This window comes from Mustela nivalis (genome assembly GCF_964662115.1).
Source record: "Mustela nivalis genome assembly, chromosome: 6".
NCBI classification, from domain to species: domain Eukaryota; kingdom Metazoa; phylum Chordata; class Mammalia; order Carnivora; family Mustelidae; genus Mustela; species Mustela nivalis.
The window spans coordinates 146,510,611-146,536,546 of record NC_139025.1 but is presented as its reverse complement, the minus strand read 5'-3'; the positions used below and the strand labels follow the sequence as shown (position 1 = coordinate 146,536,546).

Below are 25,936 nucleotides of genomic sequence, written 5' to 3'. Positions count from 1 at the left end.
GTCCAAAATCAGGGTGTCCGCAGGGCTGCGTTCCCTTGGAAGTCTGTAGGGGAGTCCTCCCTTGCCTCTTCCAGCTTCCAGTGCTTTGTTGGGGCTCACTTGGCCTCCTGTCTGCGTCATCTCATGCACTGGTCTGCCGCGTCTCTGTATTCACATGCTGCCTTCTTAGAAGGACACCAGTCGAACTAGATTAGAGGCCCACCCCACTCCGGGATGACCTCATCTTAATGACCTCTGTGGCAACCCTGCTTCTAAACAGGGTCCTATGCCGAGGTCTCTGGGGCTGTGGGGACACAATCCATAACAGGTTGCTTCTTTGCTTTCTCTGGTCAGGGAGGAACGCGGATGCCACCCAGCAGTGACTCGACCTTACAACGAGGCGTGTTGTACTGTGGAATGGGAATAGTGTGTAGACACCTCAGAGGCATTACCTTAGTATCCTCCCAAGATGGGCTGGGGACAGAGACTTGTCCCAATCCTTCCCAACCCCTGGGTGGCAGTGTGTCCAAGTCTGACCACCTCACACTTAGGGTTGGATGCCCCCGTAGGGTTTCCACCCCTCATCAGTAAAGGATTTCTTATGCCTCTTTCCTTGCTTTTACCAGATGGGCAAACATGACGAAGCCTGGATGATTCTCAAGCGTGTCCATGACACCAACATGAGGGCAAAAGGGACCCCCGAGAAGGTGTTCACGGTGAGTGTGTGGCACCCATGCCAACAGGGGGGGTCTCTCCTCTTTACTCTTCTGGCTTGCTAAAAAATGAATTTTATTCTATTATTATGATACTATATTAATTTGACAAAGAGAACTTACCAAAGGGAGAATAAAACCCCTGACATTCCTATTATTGTGTCCTAATTATTTGTTCAGGTTGATAGATATCCTTGTTAGCACTAATTGTTCAAAAAAAAAAAAAACACACTGAAAGAAAAAACTAGCTGTGTTTATATGGGGATAAGGATATGTACATATATTTACACCTATCTGTCTATCTATCTATCTTTAGATAGATAGGGCAGGGAAGGAGGGGCAGAGGGAGAGGGAGAGAGAGAGAGAGAATCTTAAGCAGGCTCCAAGCGTAGCACATGGGCTTGATCCTACGACCCTGTGATCCTGACCTGAGCCAAAATCAAGAGCTGTTCGCTTAACCAACTGAGCCAGCCAGACACCCCTCCATCTACTTTTTAAAAAGAGTATTCATTAACATTCGTGGCATTCATAATTATCTTTTTAACAAACATTAATGTTGGGAATGTTAACACAGTCTTCCTAAATATGTCCTGAATGCTGGAAATTTATTTACCCCATCTTATTACCTTGTTCCTGTAAATATTGTCACAGTGAACATTTTCACACACATAGTTCCTTTTCCTTCATGTTCTCGATTTGTTTTCCAAGATAGACTCCTAGAAATAAAATGAGTGGCTGAAAAGCACTATTATTTGTATAGCTTTTGAGTTATATTGCCAGATTACATGATTACATCTCAATAAGGTTGTGCCCGTCTACTGTGCCACAGGCAACAGGATAGCCATTTTTCTCCTCCAGCATTTTGTTTCTTCCTAGTTTAAATAGTGAAAAACTAGTGAGCAGTGATTTCCATGAAGATGCCCTATTAGGTATCAGGATCTGTGCTCCCCGACCATGCTCTATCGCCAGGGAGGAATGCCTGCCCCGGTGCGTGCCTGTTTTGGATAACTTCCCTTCAGGCTGACTTCAAATCCATTTCCACTAGGAAGCCCTCCTGGGTTAACCTTGACTCTTACTCTGATTCACTGCTTTTGCAGCTTTGGCCTCTGCCATTGACTCTGGACAGCATACTCCTCCTTGTTCACTGCTGCTTAGAAGCCCTGGTTCTCAGGCAGGACCACGTGGCAGGACCACATAGCTAAGCATCTGCATCCTGGAGCCTGACAGTCTGGGCCTAAATCCCAGTTTGTTTGTTTGTTTTTTTTCCCTGAGTTGTGTGTGTGTGTGTGTGTGTGTGTGTGTGTGTGTTTTTAAGATTTTATTTATTTATTTGACAGACAGAGATCACAAGCAGGCAGAGAGGCAGGCAGAGAGAGAGGAGGAAGCAGGCTCCTCTCTGAGCAGAGAGCCCGATGCGGGGCTCGATCCCAGGACCCTGAGATCATGACCTGAGCCGAAGGCAGCGGCTTAACCCACTGAGCCACCCAGGTGCCCCTAAATCCCAGTTTTGATACTTTCTAGTGGTGTGGCCTTAGGCAGGTACTCCCTTTGCCTCAGTTTCTCTATTGGGAACAGAAGGATAATAATATCTACAAGTATGGTTCTGGTAAGGATTCAGTTATCTGCCTTGAAGCAGGGGCTGCATAGATGTTAACTATCATTCAAAAACATTATGACACAGGATGCCTGGGTGGCTCAGTCAGTGAAGCATCTGCCTTTGGCTCAGGTTGTAATCTGAGGGTCCTGGGGTTGAGACCCACATCGGGCTTCCTGCTCAGTGGAGAGTCAGCCTTTGCTGCTCCCTCTGCTTGTGCTCGCTCTCTCTCTGTGTCAAATAAATACATAAAATCTTCTTTAAAATTACATGACATATTTTTTCTTAAATTAACTCAAGCAAATAAATTTTGTTGCTGTTCAATGGCCTACTTCCCTCAATTCCATGCTCCTAAAAATATCTAAAATATGGGACCATTGCTTTTATCACAAACATTTATTGAGAAGCATAACCAACAGAAATAGTTGTGATGAAAGATGTTAATTAAGGATGTAGATGGTTCTCCCCAGTCCCCTCTCCCCACTGCTGTCTGTGGTGGATTATAAGGCTGCAGCTGGACTGCAGGTGTGGACACCAGATGTTAGCGGGGCTCCCCTGCCCAGGACCTGGGTGCACTTGGCTCAGTCCTGCCCCACCCACCGTCCCGTCAGACTGCTCTCCAAGCTCCTGCTTCTTCCTGAGAGATGTCTGCGTGGTCTTCTGTCTCTGCCTCAAGCCTCTGAATTCACATCAGCTGGATTGGATTGTGTGTCACATCAACATGGTGTTGATGACACAAAGATGCATACACACACACTCACAGACACACATGTATACAGATACGCGCATGTACACAGACACACACATCACATGCACAAACACACATCACACACACATACACATGTATAGAGACATACACGTGCGCATAGACGCACACATATCATATAGACACATAGAGACATAAACATACATACAAACACAGACACACATATACAGACATATACACGTGTATAGATACACACACATACAGACATACACAGAAACAGGTAGACAGACATACACATGTGCAAAGACACACAGACACACACACCATACTGACACACAGACACATGTATATAGACGTGCACATGCACACAGACAGAGAAACATGAACACATGCATATACACACACATATGATACAGACACAAGGAGGCAAACTCAAACATACAAACACATACATACAGATACACAGACACATGTACACAGAGCTACACATGTACACACACACACATCATACAGACACATAGAGCCATAAACACACACAGACACGCAGACACACACATACAGACACATGTATACAGATATACACATGTACATAGACACACACATCATACAGACACATACACATATCATACACACACAGATACAAAAAGACACATGTATACAGACCTACACATGCACACACAGACACATATCATACAGACACATAGAGACATAAATGCACACACAGACACACACATCACACAGACACACAGACATATGTATACAGACATACACGTGTGCACAGACACATAGACACATACATCACACAGACACAGACCCATGTATACAGACATTCACATGTGCACAGACACGCAGAGATATAAATACACACATATGCACACAGACACACACATCATACAGACACATAGACACCCAGACACACACACATCATGCAGACACATAGACGTAAACACACAGATACACACATCATACATATAGACAGAAAGACACATAAACACACATATACACACATATCATATATACAGACAGACACATGTATACAGGTATACACATGTGCACAGATACACAGAAACATAGACACACCTCACTCATACCAAGTATTTGCCAGTTTAATAAACTCCACGATAATTCGAGAAACTTCCTCCCTGCCCCATCCTCCCTCTTATGAGCTTTTCCTCCTCCTTTTTCGCCTTCCCTCTCTTTCCCCTGTTCTCCCTCTGGAATATGGCAAATTCTCCTTGGCTCACGCAAGGCTCACACACTGGTCCTCCCTGGCATCCCCTGACCCGTCAAGCAGTCTGTTAGTGTATTTATTCCAAGCAAACCCATAGCTCTGCTGAGAGAGTCCTGATGGGTGACGGCTCTACCCCTCATTTGTATGCCTGTCCCTGCCTGCCCAGGAGACTAACCCCTTTCTGGTCTTCGGCTTACCCTGGTGACCTGTGCAGCATCTCATACCCAGTGGCTTCCCTGACTCTTGCTTCTGGAACAACCACTTCTAAATCAACCTTGTGAGCTTGCCAGACTGGGAGTCCCTTCTAGAGAAGTGATCCCACATTCTCTCCTCACAACGGGGTTATCCTTAAGCAGCCTGATTTTGAAGAATGAGATCTTGGCAAGGAAATCAATAGAGCCTCCAGTTTACAAAGGCAGAAGCTAAGCCTCTCACTTGAGCACGAGAGCCCCTCCCCTCCGGGAGGGCCACGCATCCCCAGGAAGTCAGAGATTCCAGATCCCAGAGCTGGAATGTGAACCGTGGGTGGGCACTCTCTCTTACCCACCCTGCTGGCTAGCCGTGCGTCCTCACCTCTGCTTTTAGTAGTTTTCAACTCATGCGAAGGAGAATCAGAACAGTTGTGGCTTCGGCATTCCCTGCTGACTTGGCGATCATATTAATTGGGTAGAAGTGGATGACCGGTTGGGCCAGGGGCAAGAAAGGAAAGCAACAACCGGAAAATGTTGACAGGTTAGAGAGCAGAAGCAATCAGGAGGGAGCTCCTTCCTGACGGGGTTAACTGCTTGGCTCCAGCGTGCTCCCCACAGCAAATCATGCATTTCTGTTTTTAAGATTTTAATTATTTATTTGACAGAAGTCACAAGTAGGCAGAGAGGCAGGCGGGGGGGGGGGGTGAGCAGGCTCCCTGCTGAGCAGAGAGCCCGATACGGGGCTCGATCCCAGGACCCTGAGATCATGACCTGAGCCAAAGGCAAAGGCTTAGCCCACTGAGCCACCCAGGCGCCTCAAATAATGCACTTTTGATTGTACCTGGAGATCCACAAAGGCTAGGGTCCTCACCTTGACCTTCATGCCGCTGGGGTTCAGGACCCCTACCCTGAAGTACCGGCACCTTGGCATACTGAATATCTTAAGCGAAGGAGTTTAAGAAAGTACCAGAAGTGGGAAGATCAGTCTGACCTTTCCCACGGACCCTTCTTAGGTCATAGATCTCCTGTGTGAAGTGACTGCCCCTGTACCAGGAGGAAAGAAGACGTTCTTATCACCAGAGATCGGGGGAGGGTCAAGGAGGCTGCACCAGCAAACCTTGCTACATCAATTCTTTCTTCCTAGTTACTTCTTCACCATTTACTACCCTAAGCCCACATCCCTGTGTCATGTTAATTCCTCACAAACTCATTGTTTCATGGCCTCAAAGGTATAAGAGTTTTCTGCTCTGGTCACATCTTCAGGCTTTCATTCTCTTTGGAAGCCTCCCTTGTCTGTGATAAAATTTGATAAAATGTGTAGGCTTCTCTCCTGTTGATCTGTGTTTGTCAGTTCAATTTTCAGACGCAGCCCGAGATGCTTAGAGGAGCTGGGCAAACTTCTTCCTCCCCTCCGAAGCCCTAGGTTTCAGCCATCCCATTGGCTGGCCGCCTCACAGGCTTCTGATCTGCCACCTGGCAGGTGTCCCCAGTAAAACGTTCTGCAGGCCTGTCGTGAACACTGGCCATATTTTGATATAGACGCCAACAAAAACAGTATCTTAGTTAATTGTAATTTAGAGTAATTTTGCTTGAGGCTGTCCATTCACCCACTCCCAAATCCCTAGGGAATAGAACGGGGTTCCCCACCCCCCAGGAGTACCAGAAGGAAAAACATTGCACTTGAGCAGATATCGTAATGCTTTTGAACATGATTTTTGACATGCTTCCTGATTTGATGTCATCCTTGCCCGGTGGCCTCTTTCGACCGCAATGAGAGCTCCTGGGCTCCCTGGGGGTGTCTGATGGCAGGAAGTCCAGCTCCAACCAAGAGTTCTGTTGCAGACCCTGGGTGTGTTCACTCCCCTGCGTCCTTGTCAGAGCCCAGGCAGAGAGATTTGAGGAGGAGGCACACCTGCAGAGGAGGGTAGGGCGCACCGAGGAGGCTCTCAGGATGCTCTCGTACCTCCTAGTTTCAGGAAGACCATGGATGCTTTTATCAGACTCTCAAAGGGGGCACCCAGCCCTCCCCAGACTTTAAGAATTACTGTTTTTAGGGTTTAGAAGAGCACAGCCATGCCACCCTAGACCTCATGCTCAGAGTTAGAGTCTGTTGTCCACACCCAAGGGCTGTTTTTTCCCTGGTGCATTGCCAGCCATATCTGTGTGTCTCTCTCTGTTTCCTCCCCTTCCTTCCTTCTCAGATGGCAGAAGAAAGCAATGGAGATGCTTGTAGAACTAAACTTTTTTTCCCTAGACAATAGTTCATTGGAAGGGGTGATGGTAATTCTGATTTTTTTTTTTTTGAGTGTGCTCCCCCATTTTCCTCTGAATAAGTCTGCAAGCGTGGACCTTGCTAACTTGGCTAACCATCTCCTTAACAGGATGGTTAGTTACAAAATCCAGTGGTTGCTTTAAACACTAGGTAACTTGACAATCACTGTCTGGGTGAGTCAGGATTGAAAATTGGGGCTATCTGCCGACACTGGACAAGTCAATGCTTTCTGGGGCCCTTCAGTGCGGGAGCCGAGTTGTATAACCCTATTCCCACTCCCCATTTCTTTGATTTCCATTAGAAAAGCCAGAGACAGCAAGGAGGACATGATTTCTCCTATTCTGGTGTGCTTTTAAAACATCTTAAGTAGTAGGGAACCTGGGTAGCTCAGTGGTGAAGTGGCTGACTCTTGATTTCAACTCAGGTCACAATCTCAGGGTCCTGGGATGGAGCCCTGCTTCAAGCTCCGTGCTCAGCGGGGAGTCTGAGTGAGGATTCTCTCTGCCCTCTCCTTCTGCCCCCTCCCTGCTTGTGTGCATGCTCTTTCTCCCTCACTCTCTCTCTAAAATATATAAATCTTTAGAAAAAAAAAATCTTAAGTAGCAACCTCCTCCCCCAAAACACACACACCATTGCTTGCATGGGTTCTAGACTTCTGTGATGTTAATTGTTGATACCTATTAAGGACAGACTTGTGAATTTTAAGGTGAGCTCAGCTCTACTGTGGGCAAATCAGATATACATGGTAATTCAGCATATTATCACTGATGAATATAAATTTCTCAAAAGCATCATCTAGTCAAAAGATGGATTCATCTTGTCTACAGGGGGATATATCTCCCTGAGAAAGAGTCTTTAAGAGAGGCCATGTACATCTTTGGTTAAGAATCACAGAACTAGAGGATTGTCCAAGTCTCCTGTAGCCTTTGATATGTGCCATAAAATTAGTTACATTAATTAAACATTGAAAAGCCTGATACAGAGTGGGGTTACGATTCTCTAGACCATCTTTGCTTTGCAGGTTTCCCATATCAAAACTCCCAAGCAAATGGATGAATTCATTGAGATCCAAAGTTCAACAGGAACTTGGTACCAGCGCTGGCTGGTCAGGCTCAGCACCACTTTCAAGCAGGTATGATTGGGAGCGTGTCGGGGATGAGAGGGAGGACATCTGGAACCCTGTAACTTCGGTGGATGAAGGATAAAGACCATGAACCCCCCCTCCCCCCCATCAACCCAAGGCGGCGTGATGGGGAAGGAAGTGCCCTGGATGGAACGTTTGGGACACAGTTGGGCCTGCTCATCACCCACCATGTTGTTTGAGCCAATGTCACCATGACTTACCTAAACCTTAGTTTCTTTTCTTTGCTCTTCCTTCCCAAGGCAGAGATTTTGAACACTGGTGAAATGTCTACTGTCAGTAAACACCCTTCTCTCTACGTAATCTGTAGGAAGAAAGGAATGAGTGAAGGAGATGGCCCTTTGGGGGTGTGTTGGTGGCTTTTGAGAAAGTCTCCAGGAAGAGCAAGGCCATTTCTCTGGAGAAGGGCCTCCTGGAGCCAACTCAGCTGTCAAAGCACCGAGGCAGCCGATGAATGGTTGAATGGTTATTAAGTGTTGCCCATGGGCGAGGAGCAGAGCTCACTACTCAAGGTTACCCAGTGTCTTGAAATCCCAACTCACTGTGCTTTTGATGATGTATGATTGTGTTCCCAGGGAAGATGCTCCATGTCATGTTAGAGGCAGAGGCCGAGCAGTAAGAAGAGAAGAGGCTTTGTTACTTGAACAGATTTGCTTTCTCTGAGAGATCATGTTGTCCATTCTCTCTTGGGACCCTAGAAAATTTATCAGAAAATCCTAGAAATGAGCTCTTTCAAGTCACAAGCCTCTTGATTTAATAACCCTTCTATGTGTGGGTTACAGGTCTGGGATAATGCCCTCTACTGTGTGATGGGGCCCTACAGGATGAACACGCTGATTCTGGCTGTGGTCTGGTTCACCATGGCTTTAAGGTAAATTCTATCATAAACTCTTTAACTTCCCTAAGCCTCCAGCACCTCCTTTGTAAAGCGAAGATTACAATTACTTCTAACTCTTAGAATCTAGAAGCTTTTGGCTGCAAGTAAAAGACAGCCCACTCTCATGGCTTCTACAACAAGGAGGCTTTTTGTCCTTTGTAATAAGAATCCCATAGAGAGGCAATCTTTACGAGGGGTTTCAGCCCCAGGCTCCATCTCCTGGTGGCTCCTAGATGCCTGTGCACTTCTTGGCATCCTGTCAATGTGGGAAAATGTCCCGAGGAGGAAGAGGCTGCCTCTCTCTGAGCTGCTTCTTGTAGCAGCAAGGAAGACTTTCTCGGGAGCTCCCCCCCACCCCCGCACAAACCCTGCAGCCTTTCTCTCTATTACCCAGATGTGTGTCACACCCCTAGTGCCAAATTACCTGGTGAAGGAGATGGGCTTCCCAGTGATTGCAGACTAATCAGGGTTTGTGTGTGGGGTAAAGATATTGTTAGCTTTCCTGAGGGTTGATACCCAAACAAAATCTAGTTTCCAAGGAATGAGTAGAGAACCAATACTGAGAGGGCAGCTGTCAGTGGCATTGTGGCTATGGGATAAAACAGTGAGACTCTGCGGCACTATGCCCTACGATAATGAAGATAGAGTGTGATGGGAATGGTGATTAGCTGGCTCTTTTCTTAAGTGGTAGAAGAGTCATTTCATGCACCTCCAAATATCATGACCCTCTTTATGCCACTTAAGCCACTGAAAGCGTTATGAGACTACTGTATAAAGGAAACGCTTGCATTAATTTCTGGCACTAAGTAAGTACTCACTTAATTGCTACTATCAATGAGGAACTGTCAATGAGATTTAAAACTTTCATCTGTGAACTTGCTTGGTTCACCAACACCTGTGCCCAAAGGAAACAAAATGGGGTCTAATGACCTCTTTGACTCATGGAGGAACATGGGGAGACATGGACCTCCTGCCCATGAATAGGTACTATTTCTCAGTACCTATTCATGGAAACCCAAATGGGTAAAGTGAAGAGGAAGCTAGAGACCCCCCCCCCACTTATTCAAAGTGAGGAGGGAACATTTCAGAAGTCAAAGATGGTGGACATGAGGATTCAATTCACTGAGAGTTCTAAAATATGTCTTGTTCATACTTACTTATAGCTGATTTACTTTTGTTGACAAGATAATGCATTTTAAATGTTGAAACAACCGAGAAATACATGTACATTGCTTTCCGTAGTGTAGCACCACACTGTCTTCAAGCAGAGCCTTATTGCTAGACTCTTGGGAAGTCCTCAGAGTTCTATTTTCAACAATACATTTGAACAATGAATAATTGTGTTTGTAAGCAACTTTGTACTTGAGGGGGCTCATCGATGGAATAGGTTTCTAGAAATGAGATTATGGAGTCAAAGGGGGTAAATCCAACAGTGATTTTTTTTTTTTGACAATACCCTCTCCTCCATGTGGTATTGTACAATTTTTCCTGCAGTGTATGAGAGCATCTGTTCACCCACAACTGAGTAGTTCAGAATGATAATGGTGTGGCTTTAATTTGCATTTTTCCTATAATGAGTGGGACGGAGCATCTTTTTAATTTTTTTATTTTTTAATTTTTTTCCCTCAGTCACTTATTTATTTATTCATTTATTTTCAGCGTAACAGTATTCATTGTTTTTGCACCACACCCAGTGCTCCATGCAATCCATGCCCTCTCTAATACCCACCACCTGGTTCCCCCAACCTCCCACCCCCACCCCTTCGAACCCCTCAGATTGTTTTTCAGAGTCCATAGTCTCTCATGGTTCACCTCCCCTTCCAATTTCCCTCAACTCCCTTCTCCTCTCCATCTCCCCTTGTCCTCCATGCTATTTGTTACGGAGCATCTTTTTTAAATGTTTAGTGGCCAGTTTTTTTCTTTTTAAAGATTTTATTTATTTATTTGACAGAGAGAGGGATCACAAGTATGCAGAGAGGCAGGAAGAGAGAGACGAAGGGAAACAGGCTCCCTGCTGAGCAGAGAGCCTGACACGGGGCTCGATCTCATGACCCGAGCCGAAGGCAGATGCTTTAACCCACTGAGCCACCAGGCGCCCCCGTGGTCAGTTTTTTGAGTTGATGATCCTGAGTTCGGCAGGTACAAAGTCAGATCATCTACAGGTGGATGTAGTTTTGCTTCTTGCTTTGCAATTTTGTATCCTTGCAATTTTGTATCTCTTTCTCCAGTCTAACTGAGTTAATTAAGCCCTACGATGTGGTGGTAAAGAGTAGTCTTGATAATACATGTCTGGGTCTTGTCCCTGACATGAATGAAGATGCCCCTACTCTCCACATGAAGTGAAGTCTGTATTTTCTTACATGTTAAGGACGGGCCCACCAATTCCCAATCTATTGGGGTTTTTTCTTTTTAAATCAGGAATGAATTTTTTTTTAAATCAAATTCCTTTTCAGAGTCTATGGAGATGGTCATGATTTTGTCCCTTAGATCTGTTCATATGAGGAGTGATAGGATGGCACATAGTAATTGTCTTAATTTCTAATAAAGAACCGTATTCGTACATTTTAAATGAGCTTGATTTACGTCACGTTAGGGATGCAGACTCTGATCACGAAAGAATTGCCTATCGTGGCTCGAATATTCTGTCTTCTTTTTACAGCTACTACGGACTGACAGTTTGGTTCCCTGATATGATCCGGTATTTTCAAGATGAAGCCTACAAGTCCAAAATGAAGGTGTTTCTTGGTGAGCACGTGTATGGTGCCTCCATCAACTTCACGATGGAGAATCAGATTCACCAACGTGGGAAACTTGTGAATGACAAGTAAGTGAGAGACCATGAGCTTTCCCCAGATCGAGATGGTGGTCTGTGAGGATTGCTCTTGGGAGAGAAGCTACTGGAAAGAGAATTCAATATGGCAGGTGAATGATCTCCAAGGTTCTTGGAGTACCTCAGAGACACAATGAGGCCTAGTGGCCTCCAGGCATCCTTAGTCATCTGACTAGAACTTATTCATCCAAGGATAGAGACATTTGACTGAGGAGAGGCAATCAGACCAATTTTCCTGAGGCCTCACACCTTTCATGGAGATGTGCACAGGACTGTGGCCTCCTACTGCTGCCTGCCTAGAAAGAGGGCCCAGAGGGTCGAGAACCCCATACCAATCTACTACCTGGTTTTTGAGCTTTTTCTGTGATCTTAGGAAGCTTCTCTAGAAGCAAATCCAGAGGATAATATGACAATACTTTATGTTACTCTTTGACCTAATATTATCTCCAAGGGTTGGTCAGCATGGCCCATTGCCATCAAGAGTGCTGTTCCGTAGGGGAAAAATGAGTGGTGTATTGGAAGAGTCCTGCCCACATCTTTGTGGGGCTGCCTCCTCAATCCCTTTTGCTTCTCTTCCTATTCCTAGGGCCGATGAGATGGACAGTCAGTCCCCGCACTGGGCTTTAAGAATGCCTCTTTGAGGCTGTGCTCTACAGGACCGCCCTGCCCCCGCGTGTGGGTCAGAACACAGTCAATTAAAGTTGACCCCAGGCCACATTATTCACTAAGCTGAACATCTATTCCCGTTTCCCTTCTTGACTGTACTTACTTAGCATGTTCATCAAGTCAGCTGCATGGGGACATCAGAAATACCACGGTCCAGACAGTTCAGCGTCAGTGATACAAACTACCCCAGATGTACCACCTCTTTATAAGAATCAACACCGTGAATTCTCCCCTGGAGTGCATGGTCCCCCATGACCCCTGTGCTTACCTTCGTGTTCGTAGCGAAGTGGCCCGGCCCGTGACTGTCAGCCACATTAGGAAAGGAGCCTATGTCTGGGTGAAGTCCGAGATGGTAGCAGATGTCTCTTGCAGGCTAGTCCATATCGCTCGCACAACCACACCTGAGCAAACGCTCATTGTTATTTAGGATGAGAAAGTGTGAGAGGAAAAGGGAATATCATTTCTACAAATATGAGATCTTTGGAGAGGAAGGTTAGGACAAGCATGAGTGGACAAGGAATTGGGGCTTTCAGATGATATATATATTTTTTAATGCAAAACCCAGTCACAAACATCTACACAATCACATGCCCGCACATACACATACATAGCCTCTGTGCAGAGACTTTGGTCACCAAACTCTACTGAGAGTGGCCACTCCACGGATGGCAGCTCGAGCTAGCAGGGGTGGGTGGCAGTTACCCTGGGATTTCTCACTCTCAAAGGATCTTCTGTTTAAGTGGGGAGAGCTTGTGTCGACATTGCCAATGAAGAAATGTTGCCCAAAGAACACTCTGGAAATGTTGAAAATGAAGGGACATTATGGATGGCCAAATGTCACCCATGAAATGACACCATTCTCTGCAGAGATGAATTCAGTAAAAGAGACCTCATTTATGAAGTTTCCAGTGTTTGTTGATACTCTTGTGGTATTAGTAATAAGGATCATAGAATGACATTGATCACAAGGCTCATAATCATAACCATGGCAGCCAACATTATAAAGCATTTTTAGGTGTGAGCGGCTGCTTTAAGCACCCTCATAGACTATGTCATTTAATCCTCACAAAAATGAAGGAGGCCTCCGGGAGGTAAGACATATGTTTTCCTGTTATACAGGGAGAGAGATAGAAGTTCAGGGAGGCTGAGTAACTTGCCCAAGTCACACAGCTAATGTAAATAGAAATGTCTCTCCTGGGGTGCCTGGGTGGCTCAGTGGGTTAAAGCCTCTGCCTTCGGCTCAGGTCATGATCCCAGGGTCCTGGGATGGAGCCCCGCATCAGGCTCTCTGCTTAGCAGGGAGTCTGCCTCCCCCGTGCCCCCCTCTGCCTGCCTCTCTGCCTACTTGACAGAGATGTCTGTCAAATAAATAAATAATATTTAAAAAAGAAGAAAAAAAAAGTCTCTCCAAAACACAGGCATTCAGACCCCAATCCCATACTTTTAACAACTAGATATTGTCTCACTGAAAACTGTCCCTTCCCTCAGAGGCCCTGTGGTACATGGTGTCTTCTGCATTCAGAAGTTCATCATGGGGCGCCGGGGTGGCTCAGTTGGTTAAGCATCTGCCTTCAGCTCAGGTCATGATCCCAGCATCCTGGGATCATGGCTCCTCAGGCTCCCTGCTCGGCCGGGAGTCTGCTTCTTCCTCTCTCTCCATCCTTCACCCCTGCTCATGCTCTCTCTCTCTAATAAATAAATAAAATCTTTTAAAAAAGAATTTAAAAAGTTCATTACAATGCCAGCACCCTTATGGTTTGCAGCAGGCTGGTTTTGTAGTTCTTAGATTTAGCTATATAAAACATGGGAACTTCTGATCCACTCTGTTCTTTTAACCTTTCTCAGCCTCTGGAAGCTTTCATCAAGCTTCTGGGCGGGAGTGAGGAGGAAGCAAGTAGTCTTGAAAGTAGTGGTCTCCTGGGGACCCAGGACCTCCCCCCAACCCCTGGGACCATACAGTTATTGCCAAGGGTCTGGGAATGCACAGACATGCCAAGGCTTATCTGAGAGTGGATGTGAATATTCTGTACACACAGATATGCTGCCATGTTTCTGTATTTCAAGAGCATGTGGTTGTTTTTGTGTAATTATTCAAATATAAATTCCTTCAGAAGTTGCAGTGAGTTAATTTTAACTTGTCATTTATATGGTTTCTTTGTTTTGTTTTGGAGAGAGGGAGAGAGCAGGGAGGGGGCAGAGAGAGAATCTTAAGCAGACTCCATGCCCAGTGTGGAGCCGGACCTGGGGCTTGATCTCACAACCCTGAGGTCAGGAGCTGAGCCAAAATCAAGAATCAGATGCTGGGACGCCTGGGTGGCTCAGTGGGTTAAAGTCTCTGCCTTCGGCTCAGGTCATGATCTCAGGGTCCTGGGATCGAGCCCCACATCAGGTTCTCGGCTCAGTGGGGAGCCTGCCTCCTCCTCTCTCTCTCTCTGCCTGCCTCTCTGCCTACTTGTGATCTCTGTCAAATAATAAATAAATAAAATCTTAAAAAAAAAAAAAAAGAATCAGATGCTTAACAGACTGAGCCACCCAGGTGCCTCTCACTGTTTTTTTTTTTAACTAATGGGTCTTAAAAGTGCAACCACTATCATGTGAAACCCATCACTTAACCCTCCGCAAATTGAATAAAAGGTTGTTTTTCTCCTTGGAAGATTAGCAACCTTGAAACTTAGCTAAGGAATGAAGGAACCTGAATTTCTTTTCTTGCATCATGCTGCCACCTGCTGGTTATGGACTAGAAAGCACCTCATCTTCGAAAATCCTAACCCTCTTTGGAGAGTTCACTTCAGCTGGGGTGGCCCATGTCTCCAGATGTGCTCTGTATTCCTCCTCTGATGTTATCCACACTTTGCTAATTTAAAATTTAAATAGAATTTAAATTTAAATAGAATTTACCTTATTGGCTGTAGCACACAGGGGACAATGACTTTGGTGTAGGTAGGGTTTCAGACTTCTCCCACAGGGTTCGTGAATAGAGGAGAACCTGTTGAAGCCTGAACATCCTGCTGTAAGACAGTCCCTTTGGCCCCGAGAAGAAATGAAAGTACACAGATTCATTTGGGCCTCTTCCCCAGGCAACATCCGCAGCCCTCCTGGTGCATCCGATGGGACCAGGTGGCTCTGAGAACTCGTAAGTTTTTGGAAAATGCAAGAAAGACAAGAGAAAAAGTTCATATTCTAAATGCTGAGCCAAAATGTCAGGCCAGGCTTCTCATACTGTTAACCGAACGCAGGATAGTTGTTGTTGTTTTGTCTGAGAGCATGTGTAAACTCATTAGTTCATTACCCTCTCTGCTTGGGGAGACATTTCTGCTTGGCAAGGCTAACTTCTGTAAGGGTTAGGGCAGGGGAAGAGTATGATACAAGACAATCAGGGGGAAGAAATAGGACCTGCCTCACGAGTTCTCTTGGAAAGTCAGGGGATTGAACCCTGAAATGAGGGTGATTTAGCAGAAAAGAGAAGGTTGATTTCATGCGTCACACTGAGGCGTCACCCACACTGTTCAAAGCTCCTTTCAGCGAGGCAGAAATAAGAACTTTTTTCACCTCCCGTGGGTCTGTTTCAGGGCAGTGAAGTCCCATGAAGCCACCATGGGTGGGAAATGTGTAAATGCACCTTCCGGCGTCCAGGCCTGGGGAAGTAGCTTGAGGGGCTGGATTTCAAGCCTCGACGGGTCAGAGACTCGTGGAGCAGCTCTGACTTGCATAAGTCTCCGGTTCCACACCGGAAAGCCGTCATCTTGGTAAATAACATGCCTTATGCTTCAGAGTTGATCAAATCTCTCATTTAATCTAGGCCCTGCAAAGATCTTTGTGGAGACTCTTCCGGGATATTTTATAACCTCTCTGGCTGCTGAAAATTGGCTTGCTTTCTCCCCATCAAACATTTACTCAGGTTATTGCAAATAAATAGAAATCCTATTCATTGGGGGATGTTTATTCGGTATCTAAGCTATTTCGTTAGTCCCAACAGTTCCCCCTTTGTTACTGTGTACGATCTCATCCTCTGCAAATAAACATTGTTTTGTCTCCTTTCTTCTCTCTCTCTCTCTTTTTTATTCCACTGTGAAGTACATCAAATACGCAGAGAACAGAGAATAATGGAAACAGTGTGCTTCAGAGCAGCTGGCTTTATAAAATCATAAGCTGCGCTATATTTACCTCCGATTTTAAAATAGATTAAACATGACTCGCTCGGTGAGCCTCGATAGGATTCCTCTCCCTCCCAAAGCATAATGACCACCATTGTTAATAAACCCGGTGTTTTACACTGTTGGGTGTTTTTATACTTTTCCCGTGTGTCTATGTTGACAAACATTGTCCAGTACTTTTTACATGGTTTGGAGTTTAGGTAAATATCATACTATGTTGTATATGGAAATGTATATTATACTATAGATTTTGCAACTTGTTTTTTTGTATAGAATTAGGGGTTTGGGGGGTGCCTGGATAGCTCAGTGGGTTAAGCCTCTGGCTTTGGCTCAGGTCATGATCTCAGGATCCTGGGATCGAGCCCCGCATCGGGCTCTCTGCTCAGTGGGGAGCCTGCTTCCCCCTCTCTCTGCCTGCTTGTGATCTCTCTCTCTCTCTGTGTCAAATAAATAAATAAAATCTTTTTAAAAAGTAGGGTTTTTAAAAATATATTTATTTATTTATTTATTTGAGAGAGAGTGAGAGCGAGGGAGAGCATGAGGGGGGCGGGGGCAGACACCACTGCTCCCCACTGAACGGGGAGTCTGACAAGGGGCTCAATCCCAGGACCCCAGGATCATGACCTGAGCTGAAGGCAGTTACTTAACTGACTGAGTCACCCAGGTGCTCCTAAAATTAAGGTTTTGCATTGGTTATCATAGCTACGTAATTCAATTTGATTAATTTAAACGTCATTACGTGAGTGTTCCCTAATGTGTTTGTCTGTACTTTTGATGGACATTGAGGTCATTGACAATTTTTGGCTATTACACATAATACTGCAATAAGTGTTTTTATGGGGCAGTTTGTCTAGTCTGAAAGCTAGAGGTGGAATTGCTGGATGGAAGGATACGAGCTTCTGTGCCACAGTGGTCTCCACGAGCCTTGTACTAACTATGCTTCCCACTGGGCAGGATGAGCGGGCCTGGCTCTCTACAATGGGGCCCATTCTTAGTCTGTGAGAGGGAGGAGAGTGACATGGTATCTCTTTGTCCTTTAACTTGTATTTCCCCGGTCCCAGTGAGACTGAGCATCTCCTCCTGTGTTTCTTGGCCCTTCGGGTTTCTTCTTCTGGACCTGTTCACGGGCTTTATCTTATTTATTAGATAATCATTTTCACCTTAATTTGCATAATATCTTCATCTGTTCGGGCTGTAACAACAAACACCCCAGACTGAGAGAAATTTATTTCTCCTGGTTCTAGAGGCTGGAAGTCCAAGATCAAGGCACAGGTAGATTCCAGATCTGGTGAGGACACGCTTCCTGATTCATAGACGGCCATCTTTTGCTCTGTGCTCACATGGAGAAATGCAGGAAGGAGCTTTCTGGGGCCCCTTTTTATAAGGGCATTAATCCCATGCATGACCTTTATGACCTAACTCCTCCCAATGGCCCTACTTCCTAATACGATCACACTGAGGATTAGGTTACAACCTAACGGATTTTGAGGGGGACACGAACATTCAGTCTGTAGTACATGAGTTCTTTAAACTTCTTTGTAAAAGACAAGTGTCCATGATAATGCTTGAAATTTTCCCGTGGTTTTTTTTTTTAATTAAAATAAACTTTTAATTTTGGAACAGTTTTAGTTTCGCAGAAAAATTGCAAAGATTGTGCAGAGAGCTTCTGGTATAGCCTGCACCTTGTTTGTTCTATTATAACATCTTATATGATGAAGACACATTGATTACATACTAAACCAATATCAGGACATATCAGGAAAGTCCATACTCCACTTGGATTTCTTTTTTTTTTTTTTTAAAGGTTTTATTTATTTATTTGAGCGAGACACAGCGAGAAAGGGAACTCAAGCAGGGCGAGTGGGACAGGGAGAAGCAGACTGCCCGGTGACCTGGGAGCCGATGTGAGGCTCGATCCCGGGACCCTGGGATCATGAGCTGACCTGAAGGCAAATGCTTAATGACTGAGACACGCAGGTGCCCTTCTACTTCTGTTTTTAAAATATTACTTTGAAATAATATTGTTTCACTCTTGCTTCTTTGTGTGTCTTATAATTTTTGGTTGAAAGTGAGATATGTAGGATAGTGAAGACCTTTTTAAGAATGGGTACATCTCTTTTGGGAAGCGCTTACAGGGTGTGCGAGTGTTGAGCCAATCTAGTCAGTGTTTGAACTTTTTGGGGGGGGCATAGCTATTATTACTTAGAAATTTGTTGGGACTTCCTTTTGATTGGAGTATAATTTATGACTTTTATATAATAAAATTCACTCTTTTAATAGTATAGTTCTTTGAGGTTGCCAAGGGCATACAGTCAGGTAGCCACCAAAATCCGGATACCATTACTCCCCAGATTTCCTCACGTCACTTTGTGGTCAGTCCTTACTCCACCCCCTGTCCCTGGCAACCAATACTCTTCTCCCTGTGGCATAAATAGTACCCTGTACTATGACGCTTTTTAATCCCAGTTTTTCCACTTAGCATTATGTACTTAGATCTATCCATGTTTTTGCACATTTAACAGTTTACTTTATGGCAGAATACTCTTCCAGGGTATAAATGTAGTAATGCATTTTATCCACTTACCAGTTGAAGGAAGGATTTTAGCATCTTTAAATTAATGGCTCCTCTAGGATGCTGACAACCATATTTGTATATGAAGTTGTTCTATTTTTTCCTCTTGTAAATTAATAATTGCTTTTCTCTTTATTATATCTCTCTTATCCTCGATTCTATTTTTATAATTCTGCTTAAGATTTTATTCCCAAAGGCTGTACATGGGCTGGGATCTTTGTAAGACAGACTGGATGCGCTCTTGTGATTTCAGCACTTGGGTAGCTTGGAGTGTAAAAGAAAAGGAAGGAACGAGGTCGGGCTTACTGGCAGATTCACTGAGGCATGAGCGTGTATGTTCTTAGAGAGTCTGTTAGATTGACATTGGTACCAGTATGTCCATGAATACTTCTTATTCTTCTTGAAATAAAATTTTTCATCATTTGGAGGGGTGCCTGGGTGGCTCAGTGGGTTAAAGCCTCTGCCTTCCGCTCAGGTCATGATCCCAGGGTCCTGGGATGGAGCCCCGCGTCAGGCTCTCTGCTCAGCAGGGAGCCTGCTTTTCCTCCACCGCCCCCCGCCTGCCTCTCAGCCTCCTTGTGATCTTTGTCTGTCAAATAAATTAATTTTTTTTTCATCATTTGGAGAGGAAAGATGGTCATATCCTAGATCCACTATTTTATTTCTTTTCAGGCAACACAGTTAAGGCACGCCTCACTTATAGAACCATATAGAGCTAGAAAAACCACCTCCTCAATACCCCTACTTTCAAGATTTTTAAATGCCAACCTAGAGAGGAGGAAAGAGCTACCTGAGATCTCTGAAAGTCGGACTCCACTCATCGGTTTACGAAGAGCGGTACTAGAGGTGGGGGAGAGTCCTAATGACGAAACTGGAGAATTTTACAAGTTGCATGGAACATTCACTTTTCTCCTCTCTTTAAGGAAATTAGGTTCAAGCATATATTTTCTGAAGCAAACGATCCTCTTCTTTATGCTCTGCTTTACCTCGGGCTAGGACCTGACACGAGATAATGTGTGAGAGACGAGAATTCCAGTTCTTCACTTGATCTTAGCCAAAGTCCGAGAAGCGATTAGAATTCCAGCTCTCCTCCAAACCATTCTGTTTCATTTTACTGTAGCTGGAAGGCTTATGATAGTAGGATATATGTATGGAAGCTTTGGAGAACTGTACCTTTTGTTTATTTTCTGCCCAAAAGGTGATTTAATTTATCTGAAAGAGAGCTCTCTAGTTTTCAAAAAAGGCAATTAAAGGGTGTAGGTAATACACCTCCATGTCTTTACACGTGCTGTTCCCTCTGCCTGGACTGCACTTCCTCTATGTCTTTGCTTGGAAAGCTTCTACTGGTCCTTCAGGATAGATCACTTCATGCTTGTCCCAACTGGATCACAAGTGCCCCCTTTCAAGTGATCTTAGAACATACCTCCATCTTGATGATTACCACACTAAATTTTAATGATCAGTTTTCTTATTTATCTTTCATTAGACCGAGCTTCTTGAGGTTGCCGTCAAGTAAAACACAGTGACCAAACAGATAAAATTTTTGGCATAGTTTACCATTCGGTGGACTAACCATTGGGACTAAGGGTAACTGACATAAAGTGTGTGTGTAATAATCCTGCCATAGATTCTGCATTGCCAATGGCTCCTGTTTTCTTACAGGCCAAGTTCTGTAAGACACTCACTCTAACTTTTCTTGCAGACTTTGAACTCTCCTGAATGAAGAAGCTCAGACCAGTTCAGTATATAAATTAGAGATAGGAAATGGTTTATATAAAGATTCATAAAATATGCCTTGGTCCTTTCTCCTTTTATCTCTTTCTTTATAACTTTGGCTTTTTATAACTCACTTGGAGATACATTTTAAGGTCTGCTTACGTCAGGTCCTTTATGATTTATGGCTCTGCTCCCTCACCTACCTGTGGCAGAACATTAAAATATATCTGAGGGCCACATCAGCAACCTTTTGCTATATTAAAGAGAAAGATATATTTAAAAAGGCAAAACCCGAGACAGCCTCCAGGAATAGCTTTCCTGAGTAAACATATCCAGCATACAAATTACATTAATTTTGAAATCAAAGGCATCTTCCTGTAGCACAAGTCTTAGCAATATCCATGGAAATCTGAAGAGTGCCTTTGGAGGCCCCGTTTATAAGTCTGTAGCAAATCTGACCCTACAAAAAATTCTATAAAATAATTTGGCTTCTCTAGACCAATGGCCCTCACATTTTTGAAATAATCTGGCATCTGCCTCTGGTGGTTCTGGTTCAAGGGGTCTAGGAATATAGGAAACTGCATCTTTCATAACAACCTTTGGTTTTATTCTGATGCAAGTGCTCTTGGGACTTCTCTTTGAGAAGCACTTGATCAGATGTTCTTACTGGGTGGGGGTGTCTTTTTGCAGCAGCTCATGACAGGTGACTCTAGAGTAGGGTCATTAGCAGAATACAGTATAGCATGAAGGGAAAGGAGACCTGGTCACCATCTGTGATCATGGGCTGAATCATGTGGTGGCTCTGAAGAGGACAATGACCCTTAGCAACCTGTATGGCCTCTATCAAGGTGACTCCCACTGAATTATTGTCTATTGGCTTGTTGCCCCCCCACCCCGCAATTAGATTTAAGGGCAGGGACCATGTCTTTCCTCTTTGTATGCATAGCCCCTAATACCATATACCTAAGTTTTGCTGAAGACTGAGTATATACATAAATGAATAGACAAATGAATGAGTTGTAATTCTTCACAAATGGAAACAGATCCAAGGCTTCTAGCTTAAAAGTTTGGCCAAGCTTGGGAAAGGTCCCGCCGAGGATGATGTTAATGTAAGTCAGTATATGGTTTTGAATGTAATATTGTTTTTTCCTATTACGTTCATGTAGGAGTTGGAGCAGACCAGTGGCTCCCAAATGTGCCTGCACCTCATAGTCACTAGGTGCTTCCATCCTCCTTTTGTTTTTCAGTGAAAAGTACTATGTATGCTTGGTATAAAAGGAAAATGAAGCTTATCCCATTGAACTTTCCCAGGGCCACACATCTACCAGTTTCCTGTGTAACTCTTGGGTATATTCTATTCATTTGGAGGCATATGGTACATATACTTTTTTACATGAATGGGCACAGCTTGCATTTTATTTTTTTCAGTTAACAATATACCTTGAAGATTGTTCCATATTAAGGCATTTACCTAAAAACTGTAACAGCCACATGGCAGTTCACCGTGTGGGCATCTCCCTGTCTGTCTATCTACCCACCCATCATCTGCCTAGTGATCAATTCTATTATAAGAAATGTTGCATCGAGCATCTGTGAGTGTATTTCTTTGAATGCATGAGCAAGTATAGATATACTCAGTTCTTAGAGGTGGTATTTCTAGATCAATGCCATTACGCACTCAAAATTTTGCAAAAGTGTTCTCCAAAGAGGCTTCACCAATAGTATTCTACCCTCCATGTGAATGAAAGTGCTTATTGTTCCAAATCTTTGTTGGAGAAATTTTTTTTTTAAAGATTTTATTTATTTATTTGACAAAAATCACAAGTAGGCAGAGCGGCAGGCGGGGGGGAGGGGAGCAGGCTCCCCACTGAGCAGTGAGCCTGATGCAGGGCTTGATCCCAGGACACTGAGACCATGATCTGAGCTGAAGGCAGAGGCTTAATCCACTGAGCCACCCAGGTGCCCCGGGGAAGTTTTTAAAATGAAGATTCTCAGTCCCTCACAAATCTATTGCTTCCAAGCCTACTAGGAGGAGCTGAGGGGCCTGCTTTTTTAAACAAGATTTTATTTACTTATTAGAGAAAGTGCATGTACAAGCCAGAGTGGGGACAAAGGAAGAGGGAGAAGTAGACTCCCTGCTGAGTAGGAAGCCTTCGGTGGGTCTCCATCCCAGGACCCCAAGATCATGACCTGAGCCAAAGGCAGATGCTTAACCGACTGAGCCATCCAGGAGCCCCAGACCTGTACATTTTTAAAGCTCCTCATAAAATGCCACGTGATTGGTATTCTCATTTCACTGTAGCTTGTCCATATCTCGATGAGTCTGAGGCAGAAGGTCCATGACTACATTTGGGAATCACCGGCTGCTGCTTCGTACCCCCTGTGTCTACCCAGATCAGATAAGTTTCCACACTCCCGATCTCCTTCCTCCTCTATAAACACCAGCTAAGGAATAGGGAACTAACCTTGGGAAGTAATGTTTCAGCACCCTTTCATTTGAAGTTCTCCTTTTCCTGCCTTTCTGTGCTTTCCATTTTGGTCTCAAGGCTTCTCTCAGGACCAATCACTCAGGGACTAATGTCTTTCCCACAGGTTCACAAAGATGTACTTTAAACATGTACTCTTCGAGGACACGTTCTTTGACGAGTGCTATTTTGAAGATGTTACATCTACCGATACCTATTTCAAAAACTGCACCATTGAATCAACCGTCTTCTACAACACAGGTGAGAACATGGGCGATATGGGTGCACGGTATCAAGGGTGGACTGGCCTTATATAAAAAGTAAAGTGCTCACGTGCACCTGAATGTTTATAGCAGCAATGTCCACAATAGCCAAACTATGGAGAGAACCTAGATGTCCATCAACAGATGAATGGATCAAGAAGATGTGGTATATATACACAATGGAATACTATGCAGCCATCAAAAGAAATGAAATCTTGCCATTTGCGACGACGTGGATGGAACTAGAGGATATTATGCTGAGCGAAATAAGTCAAGCAGAGAAAGACAACTATCATATGATCTCCCTGATAAGAGGAAGTGGAGATGCAACATGGGGGGTTAAGGGGGTAGGAGAAGAATAAATGAAACAAGATGGGATTGGGAGGGAGACAAACCATAAGAAACTCTTAATCTCACAAAACAAACTGAGGTTTTCTGGGGGGAGGGGGCTTGGTGGGGGGGTGGGATTATGGACATTGGGGAGGGTATGTGCTATGGTGAGTGCTGTGAAGTGTGTAAACCTGGCGATTCACAGACCTGTACCCCTGGGGCTAATGATACATTATATGTTTATAAAATTTTTTTTTAAATTAAAAAAAAAAAGAAGCAAAGTGCTCAGTCATAAGCTTTAGGAGTAGGAAGGTACACACGGACATGGTTACTGAGCATCAGTTTGGAGAAATGGGTTCTAGCCCGAGGCATGGCACGGATTAATTGCACCATCTTTACCAATGTAATTTGCATGTGTTATCATATATGAAGTAGAAACAAAAGTTCTGGGTGAGTGCTCTGATCGCAAGCATCTCCAATGCCCTATGCTGCAGGTCTTTTGTGGGAAGCATTTCGGAAGCCAACATTTTAGGAAGGCGACATTTTACGCATGGAGCGCTTTCTCAAAGACCTCACGTAATTTGAATCTTGCAAAATTCAAGGTTCATGTTTTCACAATAATAAAGGGAGAGGGAAAATTGTATCTTTTCAAGCCTTGTGCATAAAGTGAGATGAGGGGCACCTGGGTGGCTCAGTGGTTTAAGCCTCTGCCTTCAGCTCAGGTCATCGTCTCAGGGTCCTGGGATCGAGCCCCACATCGGGCTCTCTGCTCGGCAGGGAGCCTGCTTCCTCCTCTCTCTCTGCCTGCCTCTCTGCCTGCTTGTGACCTCTCTCTCTCTCTCTCTGTGTGTCAAATAAATAAATAATCTTTAAAAAAATAAAAATAAAAATAGAGATGAGAGGCATATTTTCAAATCACACCATTTCAGTCTTCCATGATTAAAAACTTTCACAAAATCCCACCACTCTATCATTCCCCATTACTTTTACTACTCTCATCATAGGTTAATAACATACCAAGGGGAGTTGAGACATAAGGAAACTACCTGAGCTCTACCAGGGGCTTCATCTACATTGTTTCCAGTGAGAAATGTACAATTACTCCCATTTTATAGCTCAAGAAACCCAGGCTTAAGCCCTTGCCCAAGGCCACAGCTAGCAAGCTGAGGGAGCGTGAATTCATTTCTGAGCTGTTTGGTTCTGAAGTCTGTGGTCTGTCCACTGAACTCCATGCATTGTGCCAATATTACTGCTTTCTCCTGACCCTCAGCACCATGGCTGATGCAAGAATATCTTTTCCTGGGGCGCCTGGGTGGCTCAGTGGTTTGGGCTGCTGCCTTCGGCTTGGGTCATGATCTCAGGGTCCTGGGATTGAGCCCCACATCGGGCTCTCTGCTCCGCAGGAAGCCTGCTTCCCTCTTTCTCTCTCTCTCTCTGCCTGCCTCTCTGCCTACTTGTGATCTGTCTGTCAAATAAATAAATAAAATCTTTAAAAAAAAAAAAAAAAGAATATCTTTTCCTTCCGTGAGGTCAACCTCAAAATGTTTACTCTCTGGCCTTTAAATAGCCCTCCATCTCTAAGTGATCCATTATGAGAAGTACCTTTGTAATTTTTTTTTTTAGCCCGAACCTAAAAAGGCATATACATTGCCTGTTTGTCATTAAAACTGGATGCATCTTTTAGTTTCTTCTTTCAAGTTTTAACGATGCCTCTTTGCATATGCTCACATGGGGACTTTTGCAAACACCTGTACTCATGAAATGTCAGTGCTGGGAAGTGATGGAGAGAATCAGGTGTACTTTTCTAATTTTATAGGAGGAGGTTACAGAAGGTTAAGGAGGGTCAACTGCAGAGCCAGGTCCCGAAACCCAGATTTTCCAAGAGCTTCCTTAGGCACTCTTTCTGCTTGGATGGTGGGTGTTAGAAGGGGTCAGAAGACTTGGGAACTAGTTCCAAAGCAAATGGTTTATATTTTTTTAAGACTTGATTTTTTTGGAGATGTTTAAGGTTTAAAATAAAATTAGAAAGAAGGTACAGATTTCCATAGAACTCCTGTCCCCCAGCCCTGTCTCCCCCATCATCAACATGCCCTCACAAGAGTGGTATATTTGTTACCATTGATGAACCTACACTGATACCTCATAATCATCCCAAGTTCAGAGTTTACAGGAAGATTTGCTGTTGGTGTTGGACACTTTCTGGGCTTGGACAAATGTATATATATCCACCATTATC

The 25,936-nt window shown here is 44.3% G+C and overlaps 1 protein-coding gene across 4 annotated transcripts in view; it reads left to right on the top strand.

Moving 5' to 3' along the window:
• SV2B (synaptic vesicle glycoprotein 2B) overlaps window positions 1-25,936 on the top strand; it is a 181,316-nt gene that overhangs the window by 144,623 nt on the left and 10,757 nt on the right. For all 4 annotated transcript variants that reach the window (XM_082736026.1, XM_082736025.1, XM_082736024.1 and 1 more), the window contains exons 6-10: window positions 606-695; window positions 7,708-7,818; window positions 8,610-8,698; window positions 11,364-11,528; window positions 23,235-23,368. In XM_082736026.1, the coding sequence (XP_082592152.1) occupies window positions 606-695; window positions 7,708-7,818; window positions 8,610-8,698; window positions 11,364-11,528; window positions 23,235-23,368 (589 nt within the window). The remainder of the gene's footprint in view (window positions 1-605; window positions 696-7,707; window positions 7,819-8,609; window positions 8,699-11,363; window positions 11,529-23,234; window positions 23,369-25,936) is intronic.